Here is a 13168-nt window from a genome sequence, read left to right on the forward strand (position 1 = left end):
CCACTTGAGCACACCCGGGAGCTCATCCCTCCTCTTCAGATTGCAGCTCTGTGCATTGGTCTATAGCTAAAACCCGCGGCCATGGAGTCCACTCTGACTCGCGGGGACCCTAGAGGCCCAGGGAACGTTGCCTCCTTGCATTTCTGGGATTGTAAATCTAGCTTCCTGTTACTCCCACTGAGTGGCTGATGGGTTGGAACCAGTCACCTTGCTGTTAGCAGTGCAACTCGTAATCTCCACCACAACTCCCAATTCTTAGATGAGCTGCAGCAAATCACTTAAACTTGCCTCAGTGTCCTCCTTGAATAGGGGGATAAACCCTATCTTCTTAAAAGAACACTGTTAAGAGAATAAGATCCAATGCACATACTCATATGAGTTGCCTGTGTACAGCCACTAGAGGGCCTCTGGTGGTGCTGTGGTTAAAACGCTTGGCTGCTAATGAAAGGGTTCAAAAATCCGTACTCTTGGGGCAAAGAATGTACAGATGTGCTTTACACAATTGATGTATGTATGAATCGTGATAAAAGTTGTAGCCCCTAATAAGATGATTAAAAAAAAGAGGAAGCAAATGTTTTGAGAAGGATGATGGCAACAAATGTACAAATGTGCTTGACACAATGGATGGATGGATGGATTGTGTTAAGAGTTGTACGAGCCCCCAATAAAATGATTTATTAAAAAAATCTATACTCTTGGAAGCCTATGGAACTGCTCTGCTCTGATCACAGGGTTTCGAGACTCAGGATGGACTTGTAGACAATGGACAACTTAGTCATAGAGGGATGCAGTGTTTAGTCTCCTTTATGGGACAGCACATTTCATTCTTGTGTCATTATCCCCATAGATACGCCTTCCTCATATTGTTCCTCCTCTGTATATTTTTCAGTATCCCCACTTAGTTCTCAATCTTCAGTGGCCACACGGCAGAATGTCCTTTCTCTTCCATTGGCAGCCTTGTACTCATGAAAAACAAATTCACTGCCAACAAGTCAATTCCCTATTGGACAGAGTAGAACTGCCCCCGTGACCTGCCACAACTAACGCTAGGGCTGCGGTTCTCAACCGGTGGGTCACGACCCCTTTGGGGGTTGAACAACCATTTCACAGGGTCGCTTGATTCATAACAGTAGCCAAATTATTGCTATGAAGTATCAATGAAAATAATGTTATGGTGGGTAGGGGGGGTCACCACAACATGAGGAACTGTATTAAAGGGTCACAGCATGAGGAAGGTTGAGAACCACTGCTCTAGGGGAGTGGAAAGCCATATCTGTCTCCTAGGGAGTGGCAGGTGGTTTTGAACTGCTGATTTGGCAGTTATCAGGCCAACACATCACCCACTACACCATCCAAGCTCCTGATAGCCTGCAGGTATGTTATTTTAGTTAAAGGAACTAGATAGTGGGGATCTGGGGGTTCTGTTAGACTTCCATGTGACCCTCAAGATGCACTTACCAGGTGAATGCGTAAAAGATGGGTTTCCATTTTTTTTAACACCCAGTATTGTTTCAAGATTGAATGAGTGCTTGGGAAAGACAGTTTTATCTAACACTGGTGGGTTTAAATGACAGGCTGGCTAGGATTCTGTAGGACTCAAACTTGGACAAAGTGTGCATGAACAAGTGTTGAAGTCCTTGAATGGTGGTGTTGGCCCCACGTGGTTGTCAGATGCCCTCCTGGGGACCCCTGAGGACAACAGAGCAAAACGTTGCTTGCACCGTCTTCTTGATTTTTGCTGTCCTTGAGCCCATTGTTGTCGCCACTGGGCATCTCATTAAGAGTGATCCTCTTTTTCACTGACCCTCTCAGTGACCAAGCACTAGGTCCTTGTCTAGGGACTGATTCCTCCTGGTAACGTGTCCAAAGTACGTGAAGTGAAGTCTCTCCATCCTCAATTCTGGCGCTTTCTTCCTGCACTCCTTCCAAGGCAGCTTGTTTCTTCTCTTGATGGTTCATGGTCTATGCAATATTCTTCGCCAACATCATGATTCAAAGACACCAAGTGTTCTTTGACCTTCTTATGCATTGTCCAGCGTTCTCCTGAGTATGTGATTAAAAATGTCATAGCTTGGATCGGGTCTACCTTCGTCTTCAAAGCGGCATCTTTGCTTTTTAACATTTAAGGAGCTTTTTTTGCAGTAGATTTGCTCAATGTCATATGTCATTTGATTGCTGCTTCCTTGCCCCATAGCGATCGCTTGTGTATTCCACTGATGAATAGTTAATTGTGAAAACTGCAAATAAAGCTTTCATTGAACACATAGACACGCGCTCAAAAAAGTCCTTTTACAGGGAGTTTACGGTAGGCGGGGACTAGGATTGGGCGTCCAACGTCATTAGGCATTGCTGCTTCTCCGCCAGAGCCGGTCGCTAGGCGGTGCTAAGGAGCTTGCAGCCCACCCACCGTGCGAAGCACCCCCAGCTCTCACCCTGCTCACCTCCCGCTCCCGTCTCCCGGAGGACAGACTACAACTCCCATGGTGCTCCGGGAAAGGAGGCGGGGAGTGCGCACGGCGGGGAGGCACACGGGGGCGGGCTTTCCGGGTGTGTGCTTCCGGCGTCGGCGGCCGCGGCCGGGGACGGTGTGAGAGCGGTAAGATGGCGGCGGCGGCGGTGGTGGAGTTCCAGAGAGCCCAGTCTCTACTCAGCACCGACCGGGAGGCCTCCATCGACATCCTCCACTCCATCGGTAAAGGCCGTCGCGCCCCCTCCGCGGCCTCGCCGGCCCCGCCCGGCTGCTGTTGGCCGTCGGCGGCGGCGCGGGGCCGTGCTAGCCGGCTCTGGGGCTGCTGACTCACTGTGTGTGTGAGGGGGGCCGGGCCGGGGGCACAGGCCTCTCGGGGCTCCCCGGGAGTCCCCTGGGTCCCCGTCCCGTGAGAAGCCCCGAGGCTACCCCCGCGGCCCTCGCCCGCTGCTGACTCACGGTGGGCTCGGCGTGGCCTGGGCGAGTGGGGCCGAGGCGGGCCCCCAGCCTCCCCGGCTCTGTCCCCGCTGTGGCCCGCACGGGCTGGCCCGGCACCGGGAGCAGCGGCGGGCGGCGGGCTGGGTGCGAGCTGGGGTGAGAGCGCCCGAGTTGGAGGGCCCGGGCGAAGCCCGCTCGGGACAGGCATTTCCCGCCGTTGTGATCGGCGCTGCCTGCCCGGGTGGGAGCGCGAGCGCGAGCGCTCTCGGAGTTTCCTTTCTGCGGGACGCCGGGCGCAGCGACTTCTCTCAGCCCCTCGCCTCGCGCAGCCGGTGGGCGGCAGTGGGCTGACAGGCACCCGGGGTCGGCGTTTGGCTTGAGGAGGTGAGGTGCCCGAGGCGTTCGGCCCCTGCGTGTGGGGTATCGAGCGAGGCGTTGGGGTGGGACCGCGCGACGGGAGGCGGTGACGAATCGCCCCGGTCCCCGGCGTGGAGGTTGGAAGTGAGTCCGGAGTTCCTTGTCAGCGGCACAGTTCAGGGAACTCCTTGGAAGCGGCCGGCCGGCTGCGCGTTGCTGGAGAACGTGACAATGCCCAGCAGACGGGTTGCTTCGCACCTGCTCGGAATGGGACCCTCGGGCCGTCCCCTGTGACAGCTTTTCACTGGGGTGTAGGGGAGAGGGGGAGCAGGCGCCGAGAATACATGGATGGAGGCAGAGAAGGCGCTGTGAGTGTCTAATCGGGGCTCATTTGGGAGCACGGGCTAGTTCTTCATTACCGTCTTTTGGTCTGCTCGTCAGAGGGATGGCTTTAATAATGTAGCTTGCGAAGATTGAAATTGGATCAACAAGTAGTTACGAGAATGTAGGTGTATGTGAGAACGCCCGGACTTTGCCTTTTATTGTATTATACGAGCCTGTTTGCATTTTAGTACTCCTGACTTTTGGTCCAGAGAAAGGACAGTGACCAGGTCCCGGTCCCGGGGCAGATAGAGAGGAGGTGACAGCTACTGGAAAAGGCGGGCCGTGTCGAAGTTCTTGTTCTCTTGACTTTCATAACAATGACAGAACCAGCATCTCCTCAGTCCCAGCTGTGCGTTGGCTCTGTGAGTAGGGCTCCCATTTAGAACTGGTGTGAGAAGCTGACTGAAGCGCTTTGTGCCCCAGGGCGCAGGACTTTGACTTCTTTAGCTTGGCACTTTGGGTAACCTTTTCATTGGCGTATGCTTGCTTGTCTGCCCATTTTAAGAGGAGCGTTCCCTGATGCAGCCGGCTTGAGTCATCTGCTGGTGGACAGCCTCACTTTTTCCGGACTCCATCATGGAGCATCAAAGTCTGGATTTTTGTCAAGTCATGAAGCTGTGTAAGAGGTGGAACTTCTGGTAGTGATAGCCAAATGGTCGCTGTGAACCTGGGGGATAGAACAGTGACTAACAGTTGAAGGGGGAGCACAGTTCTTTCATAAAACAGCCATCCCGTCTAAGTGTCACTGTTGTGAATCACTTGATCTTTGATAAGATGGGTTTTCCCCCAGACCCGAAGTTGATTTAAAGGCCTCTGATTTTGCAGTCATCGGTAACTTGATCGTTTGTGTTTAGTTTGGGCAGGCAAATGCATAGGCATGTTTAATATTTGCACATACCCGTGTGCCTAGCATGGGGCTCAGCACTGTGACGATGAAGGCCTTGTTGTAATTTTGCTTTAACTGACCGCAACAGGCCTTCCCGGGCTTATTGGTAAGGGAATTCTAACTGGCAAAATGAAAAAGCACCAGAGGAGGAATCTAGAGAATTTATTTATAAATCTATTTTATTGATTCTACTTATGCACAGTTACTTCCCTTTTGAGAGTTTTTCTAAGCACCTTAGAGTTTATGTGTTGGTGACTTATGTTTGAGTTTGTAAAGGGTTTTATGTGGATGAAATTTCCCTCCGGCTTCATTTTTCTTTTTTTGGTCAGAATTCTAAGAGTTTGCATTTTCCCCTCCCAGTGAAGCGTGACATTCAGGAGAACGATGAGGAGGCAGTGCAGGTCAAAGAGCAGAGTATCCTGGAACTGGGGTCTCTCCTGGCGAAGACTGGACAAGCTGCAGGTAAGTGCTGCAAATGGATTGCTTTCCCTCTAACTCGAGGTACCAGGTCAAGTTTTGGGAGTTGGAGTAAAGGAATGCAGCCACATGTAATTCAATTTTATTTTCTTGGCAACTTGTTGAACTTTAGTTTCTTAGAGCGTTAAGTAGCCTTTAGACCAGCGGTTCTCAACCTGTGGGCTGGCCACCCCTTTGGGAGTCGAACGACCCTTTCCCAGGCGTCACCTGATTCATAACAGCAAAATTACAGTGAAGTAGCAATGAAAATAATTTTATGATTGAGGGGGTCACCACAACAGGAACTATATTAAAGGGTCGCGGCATTAGGAAGGTTGAGAACCACTGCTTTAGACCCAGTTCTTTTTTTCTCCCCTCATTTTTAAAGTTTATTTTCTCTGGTTATAAATTCTAAAATTAGACTATTTTCCTCTGTCAGTACTTAAAAAATGCCTTGTTTTGTTTTCTGTGGTGTAGTGGCCCAGGAAGAAAAAAAAGGAACCCAAGTCTATAAAGATCACAGTTTAGGAAACTCAAAAGAGGACAGTTCTCTGTCATACAAGGTTGCTATGAACTGGAGTCAACTAGATGGCGCGCAATAACATTGTTTCTGAAGATAACATTGGTCTTCATGTATGTTTCTTCTCCCCTGTATGTAATGTGTCTTTTTTCCTCTGGTTGCTTTCAAGATCTTTTCAGCAGTTTGACTGTGATGTGCTCATGTGCGGTTTTCTTTTCATTTGTCCTCTTTGGAGCTCACAGATTCTTGGGTGTGTTTTTTCCCATCTGAACTTTGGATGTTTTCCACCCCCCCTCTCCCAAGCCCTGCTTTTTCTTGCTCTTCCTTCTGTATTTCTGAATGTTGTTATTAGGTGTTAGTGAGTGTGGTTCCAATTCATAGCAACCCGATGTACAACAGAAAGAAACACCTCCCAGTCCTGCTCTATCCTCACAAATTGTTATATTTGAGACCGTGTTGCAGCCATTGTGTCAGCCCATCCTGTTGAGGGTCCTCCTCCTCGTTGTTGAATGTCTACCAAGACTGGCCTCTCCTGGCAGCATGTCCACAGGATAAAGTCTTCACCCACTTCATCGTTTCCATGCTGACTCACAGCGATCATGTAGGACAGGCTAGACCTGCCTCTATGGGTTTCCAAGATTGTAACTGTGTATGGGAGTAGAGAGCCCCGTCTTTCTCCCATGGAGTGGCTGATGGTTTTGAACTGCTGATCTTGTAGATCGCAGCCCAACGTGGAACCACTACGCCGCCAGGGCTCTTATGTCCACAGTATGGGACACTCAATTCCAAGGAGCATTTTGGCAGCACCGCCTCCAAGACAGACTTGCTTGTTCTCCTGGAAATCCATGGTACCTTGAATATTCTTCAATGACATAATTTAAAGACATCTTACTTTTTTGATCATCCTTATTAACCATCCAGCTCTCACAGGCACATGAGCCGATGAAAATACCGTGGCCTGGGTCAGGTGCACCTGTTCCTCAAGGTGACCTCATCTCTGTCTCTAACACTCAAGGGGCCTGTGTAGCAGATTCACCCAATGCAATGTGTTGTTTCATTTCATTTGAAAAAATACATTAATTTATTCAGATAGCAATGTGATCACACACGGTCCAAGAACACTCAAATAGTAAACTAAATATAAAGAGCTATTAAACACTAGCCTTCAAACATCATAGCCAGTGATGCCACGCTTACCTATGATCTCACCAGTATAAAATCACATCCATCCCACAGTGACCACCAAACCACTCAGCAGAGCTTCCTGACCAGTGCTGTTTGAAGCGACAGTGTGAGAACTAGTGACTATTTTTTTTAAAGGCTCTGAATAGCTTTAGGTAGCTCAGCAAAGGTTGGAGGACCCCGCTTCATCTTGGCATAGTGTCAAAATATGGCCAGTTGAAACTGGCTTCGGATAAGTCATAGCAGCATTTCCCATCTCTGGAGCCTTCCCCACCAGGTAATCTGAGCCAAGGTTCTAGGATCTGCTTCGTTTCCTGACCGCGCTCCCATGAGCACTGGGTGTGGATCCAAGTAAAATGAAATCCTTGGCAACTTCACTCTTTATGATGATACTGTGAGGATTTTGGTTTTCTTTACTTTGAGTTGTAATCTACTCTGAAGGCTGCAATCAGTGACCTTTCTCAGCTTCAAATTCTCATGGCTAGACTCAGGTTTCCTGGAAGCGTTTCCTTCTGCAGGTAAGGAACAATCCGTGTTCTCTTGGCAGAGGGTCGCCTGGTCAGTGATTTGTTTCTGGTTTGGCTGTTGGGAATCTCACTGTATTCGCTCCTAGCCAGGCAGCAGAGTCTCCTGATGTCATTAAGCAGCTCTGAGGCCTCGGAGGTGGAGAGTGACTTTGGGCACGGACTTGACAACGACGAGGGGTTTTGCATCTGTGCAAAGGACAGTGGCTCACTGTCTCTTTTCTCCTGGCACCGAACGAGTGAAACATTAAATGGACAGCGCCACCCAGTACTTCAGTGGTGGCTAGGAGTTTCTGCGTGTTATTACCCAAATGCTATAGTTGTACTAGAGCCGTTGATTGGGTAGGCTAGAAATGCTAATTATGATGATGGGCATGTCCTTGCAATAAGGACAGGGCCTTGTTGACCAGGAAGACCTTTGACCAATAAAGTGGTAATAGTTTTTGGAGAGAAATTGACTTAAACTTAAAGCAGGTGATTGCTTCATGTTTAAAGAGAATTTACAGTTTATCTGATTAAGGTTTGTTAAGTGACCATAAAAATTACTTCTCCTAAGTTATGTAGCTATCCTAGAGAATGATGGGTACAAGTTAGCAAAACTTGACTGAACTTGAGAACTAAAAATCTTTTCCCAATTGAGCGTACATAATTCACTCAATAGTTTTTAGCCACAATAAATAGAATCTTGAGTAAAGATGTATGAAATTGGAAGGTTACGTTTATATGGAAGTTGTATCTTATTTAGAACATTATTTGAAAATATCAGTAACAAACAAAATCATACCTATGTTTGCATGCTTCCTTTGAAGCAGTTACTGTTTTAAGCACAACCATTGTTTAACTGAATCTTTAAGTTGATGATATAGATATTCTTAGGTTTTTTTACACACGAGGAAACTGAGCACAGAAAAGTTAAATAGCTTACTCAAGGTCAGTTAGTAAATGGTAGACTCAGGATTGAACCTCACACAGTTCTGCTTCAGAGTCCATGGCATCATGGCATATTGGTAATTGCCCCCCTATAGTTAACCACTTCTCGATTGGGTTATCAGTGGCGCTTTTTAGACTGCCTGCCTTCCTATTTCACATGCTGTGGATTCCTGTCGCTATGAGCTTGCAGGTGGAGAGTATTGCAGAACAGTTTTGACAATTCATGCAAAATAAAATTAGTAAGGTACATTTTCTGAAAGAATTGTAAAACTAGGTGCTGTGATTTAAGTTAACTTTTTCACTGTTGAAATTTCCAAGTCTCTGCTTTCTTTCAAATGTTAGTGTGGTGCATGAGATTTTTATTTCCTGCTTATTTTCTCTCTATTCCTTTCTACCCACTTGTGACCAATACCGGAGAAGTTTAGCTGTGCACTATTAAGATTGTGAAGTGAGGTGAATTACAGGGGTTTTCTAAAGTCTTCTCCAGGTTGCATATAAGAGAGTTTGACGAATGTAGAGGGAACATGCGACCTGAACTAGAAGTCTTAAGGAAATCTTGGGCTTAGGTTCACCAACCTATCTTTGCTGTTAATAATTGATAGGTGTATGTTTGTTTCCTTTGATTTTTGAGCGCTTTTCATTGTACATTTGATAGATGCTTGAGAGTCAGTTTCTAGTCACAGTGATCCTGTAGGATTCTGAAGGCTGTGATCAGTGGGAGCAGGGCCACCTCGTTCTGCTGTGGAGCTTCCAGTGGGTTCCAACCACTGACCTCTTGGTCAGCAGCTGAGCACTTAATCACTGTGCTCCCACTGACCTAACTAGTCTGCTCCAGAAACTTAAGATAAGGTCCCTGATTAAAAACAGTCATCTGAATTAGGGAACAAGACAATAGCTGATGTGTTAAAACTGATTGATTGGATTGATTTGTAGGCTTAGGATCTGCAGATTTCATACCATCAGACTCCTTAGAGCAGTGGGTCTCCACCTTCCTAATGCAGCGACCCTTAAATACAGCTCCTCGTGTGGTGGGGACCCCCAACTATAACATTATTTCCATTGCTATTTCATAACTGTCATTTTGCTACTGTGATGAATCAAGCGACCCCTGTGAAACAGTCGTTCGACCCCCAAAGGGGTCATGACCCCCATGTTGAGAACCGCTGCTTTAGAGGAATATGCTGAGTTTCAGTAAGGTTTGTGAAAGGAAACACTGGCCGTACTGCTGTGGAGAATCTGTTAGAACAGGTGGAAGATGGCAATATGATTTTAAGGGAATGAAGCACATATACACAAACTCCTTGCATATGTAACTGAAAACAAACCAATTACAATAACCCAGAAAGAATAGAAAGTAATAGCAAACACAAAATCAAGTAAAAAAAATTTTTTTTAAATGGACCCTAAGAGGTTGAACTAAGAAGAAGACTCAGTGCTTGGAGAGAAAGGCGGGGCTGCTTTGCTCATGTCTCCCATATGCCTTTTCCCAGAAGGAAAATGATTCCCAAACTGGAAAAGATAGAAATAATATCCAAAAGCAAATTAACTCCAAGGGAGCTGAGAGAAGAGAGAGCAGAGTCTCTTTAAGTTCAAGTCTCTAGGCTCTGACAACCGTCTTCCAAGGCGAACAGCATGGTTCTAGCAGATTCTAAAGTCATGGTGTTTTGTGAAAATTCATGGAGGGTTAAGCAGCGTGGGGATACTGAGGATTGACAGATGCTCTACTTTTCAAAGGCTAGTGGAAAAAAAGATTCCAAACATTGCAAACTGGTGATCTACAGTAAAATTCTGAGATAGATGAGTTGATACGGAGACTTTAATCAAGAAAGCAGTGGGTTTATTAAGGTCACATGTTTCTACACGCATCTTAGTCCTCTCTTCGTGGTGACCCATGTCAGTTCGGTAGATATGCAGGAGTCCTGCAGACTATGTCCTGCCAACTCTTGTAAGCACGATTTTATTGGGACACATGATTATTTTGTTTACATAGAGTCTGGGACTGCTTTTGCAATATAACAGCCGAGTTGAATAGCTGCCGCAGAGACTGTGTCACTGCAAAGCCAAAAGTATTTACTTCACAGTAAAACGTGTGCCAGCTCCTGGAAGAGAAATTACTTATCTGATATAAGTATCGTATTTGAAGAGTTGTCATAATGTTAATATGGCAGGGACAGGTTATATGTGGACAGGGCTCTAGCCACGCCATCTGTCAACTTGTAGGAAAGTCTCTAACCTCATGTCTTAAGGCTCTGTCCTTGTTCTTCTGGCCAGTATTTTAATTGTCATCATGGCTAAACACATTTCAAAAAGCATGCTTGCTTTTGTGATAAATTAGTACAATAGAGGGTAGAATAAAGGTTCAGAATTATTGCCAGAGCCAGCAAGACTAAATTCATTTGTGGGAAGTATAAAGCTATGTGCTTAAAGTATTTATCAAAACAGAGAGAGGTGCTCGTCTTGACAGTAGTTTCTGCAGAAAAAGACTTAAAGAATGCGATTGGAAAAAGCTAGACGTGCTGTCTGTGTTACCTTTGGAACCTCATACTCTGCTGGCCAGACCCTGCCAGGAGCATTGGTTCTCAGTTCTGAGCACCATGTTTAAGAGATTCCTTTGGAAGCTAGAGTTTGTTCGGAAGAGGCAAAGTTGGATTAGGACTCTAGGAAACTCAGGATCCCGAAGAACCATTGAAAGGGTAAAGATGTTTAACGTGGAAAAAAGGAAAGTTAAGGAGATGTAAATGTTATCTTTTAATGCTTGAAGCCATTTGAAAGGAGGGTATCGATTTGTGTTTCAAACAATAGCAACTTGGTTTGGCCAGAAAAGGACTAGACAGTGTTTCGAACATTCCCTCACTAGGAGTTGTCCAAGCATAGTGGGAAGTATGGGAGGAAAGGGGCATTGCACTGGACTCCTTTTGAAATCTACGATTACATAATTGAAATTTGCATAAATTTGGAAGGAATTTGAGCGGGGAGAAATCACTGTAGACTGGTGTAGCATGGAAGATTTAGCTGAACCTAAAATGTTACTGTGTTGTATATAGAGACTGAGTGTGTATGTCTGTATAGAGGTGAATGTGTGGCAGATGGGGACAATCTTAGATGGTGGGAATCAGAGGTCGGTACTAAGGACTAAAAGGAACGATGAACACGTTCCCTCGGTGTGAAGTTCTTCAGCGTCTTCACAGCCCCATGCGCCCTCTGACACGGCGACCCTGCCTTAGTGCCTTCAGGAGGGCGGGGTTTGCCTGCCGGAATTAGACTTATCAGAAGGGTGGAGAGCACTAAAGAGGCTGTGGCACCAAGGTGATTTTGACCTAAGGTAGGTGTGTAGTGATTTCTTTCATTTTGAGAAAATGCGTTTTCTCATTTTCACTCTTTGACAGGCTCTCGTTTAACTTTGTTTCTAAGATGCTCTTTGACTCTCCGTACCACCCTTTTTTCTTCTTCAGGGGAAAAGCTGGTTGTGGACGTCTGTTGGTCACAGTTAAAGAATTAGATTTTGTAGACCAGTGAGGGATTTTAAAAGAGCATATGACTTTAAGAGCAAATCACCCTGACGCCTGTGTGAAAAGCTGAGTTGGGAAAGTGGTATCGCTGAAAGGCTGAACTGGCGAGTATTGCAGGAAAGAAGGAAAAAGCCCTTGGAATTGGTCACCTCGCACTGTTTGAGGGACTCTGCTAAGACAGGCGTGGGAAGGGAAGAACAAAAGACACTTCCACGGCCTGATCATATTTGTTGTGCGGTGGGCTGGGGTGGGAGATGGAGTTGGGTGTGGAACGATTTTGTCCGAGGTAGGCAGGGACAAAACACATTTCACCTTCTGGAACATCGCTTTCTGAGAGCATGAGTACTTTGCTATTTGTCTTTCATTAAGATGGATACCTGAGCCAGAGTCTTGAACTTCTCCAAGAGCCCTGATCATAATTCATTAGCTGAGTGGCAAATAGGATACTAATTTATTACGTAATACTACGGTTCTCTAACCTTTACCTACTGAGAATGCTTTGGACCCCTTTTGATGGTTGCATTTAGACTGATTCCGGTGGCAAGGCTGCCTTTAGTATCTTGGGTTGATTTTTCTTAATGTGAGTTTTGTCCCTACCATTGATGTCTACTTTTTCCTGTTTGAACTCTCGTCCGCACAGAGCTTGGAGGACTCCTCAAATACGTACGACCCTTCTTGAATTCCATCAGCAAGGCTAAAGCAGCTCGTCTGGTCCGCTCTCTTCTTGATCTGTTTCTTGATATGGAAGCAGCTACAGGGCAAGAGGTGAGCCACTTTAATCACAGAGCTAGACAAAATGGGGAAACGTTTATTTCCGTGAAAGAAATGCCTGCCTGCGCTGTGGACTGAATGCAGAAGGGACAGCGGGGAAGACAGCTCGGGATTTGCCATGTCAGTTTCTCTTTGTTGCAGGGCATTTGATACTTTGGGTCTGTTCCATGCTTTGCTTTGTAAGTGGAGATTGTCAGTGGTCCCTGGAATCCTCATTACACCAGGGTCGCAAACTGATTCTTGTCTTTGAGGTATTGTATTGCCACACCTTTGTTGTCTGTGTCTGTGGTACCTTTCATCCTGTGTCACAGAGCTCCTTGTGAGGACTAATTTAGTCTTGTGGCATCCCTTCTTGGCATGTTTTATGCTTTGTATATGCCTTTATTAGGGGTGAGCAGCTATCTGTGTGTGTCTCGTGTGTGAAAGTGACTCTGGTGTTCCAGTCCCTGCCCTCCACAAGTTCACCCTAGACCCTGAACTGAGTGCTTGTCTGGATTTACTGGCCTCATCCAACATTTTTAAAGACACATTGTTGTTTTGTAATTGTCAAGAAGGAGACAAATAGCAAAATTAGACATTCTGCTGAAAGTGGCAGATTCAAGCAAAGGTGTTTTGTTCATTGAAATCTGTTTGTACAAAGAATACAGTTGTCTTTTCTCCAGGTATACTGGTCAGCATTCATTGTAAGCATTTTTATAGGTAAAGGAGATAGAGTTAAAACTACAGTCCCTGCTCGGGAAGATT

The 13168-nt window shown here is 46.2% G+C and overlaps 1 protein-coding gene across 2 annotated transcripts in view; it reads left to right on the plus strand.

The window, feature by feature from the left end:
- Positions 1-2543: 2543 nt before the first annotated feature.
- Positions 2544-13168, plus strand: part of PSMD11 (proteasome 26S subunit, non-ATPase 11) — a 31986-nt gene continuing 21361 nt past the window's right edge. The window contains exons 1-3 of one of the 2 annotated variants that reach the window (XM_075561382.1): positions 2544-2692; positions 4893-4994; positions 12294-12418. In XM_075561382.1, the coding sequence (XP_075417497.1) occupies positions 2602-2692; positions 4893-4994; positions 12294-12418 (318 nt within the window). In that variant the 5' untranslated portion in view covers positions 2544-2601. The remainder of the gene's footprint in view (positions 2693-4892; positions 4995-12293; positions 12419-13168) is intronic. The other variant, XM_075561383.1, reaches the window with a different exon arrangement.

Source organism: Tenrec ecaudatus, chromosome 10 (assembly GCF_050624435.1).
Source record: "Tenrec ecaudatus isolate mTenEca1 chromosome 10, mTenEca1.hap1, whole genome shotgun sequence".
Taxonomy (NCBI): domain Eukaryota; kingdom Metazoa; phylum Chordata; class Mammalia; order Afrosoricida; family Tenrecidae; genus Tenrec; species Tenrec ecaudatus.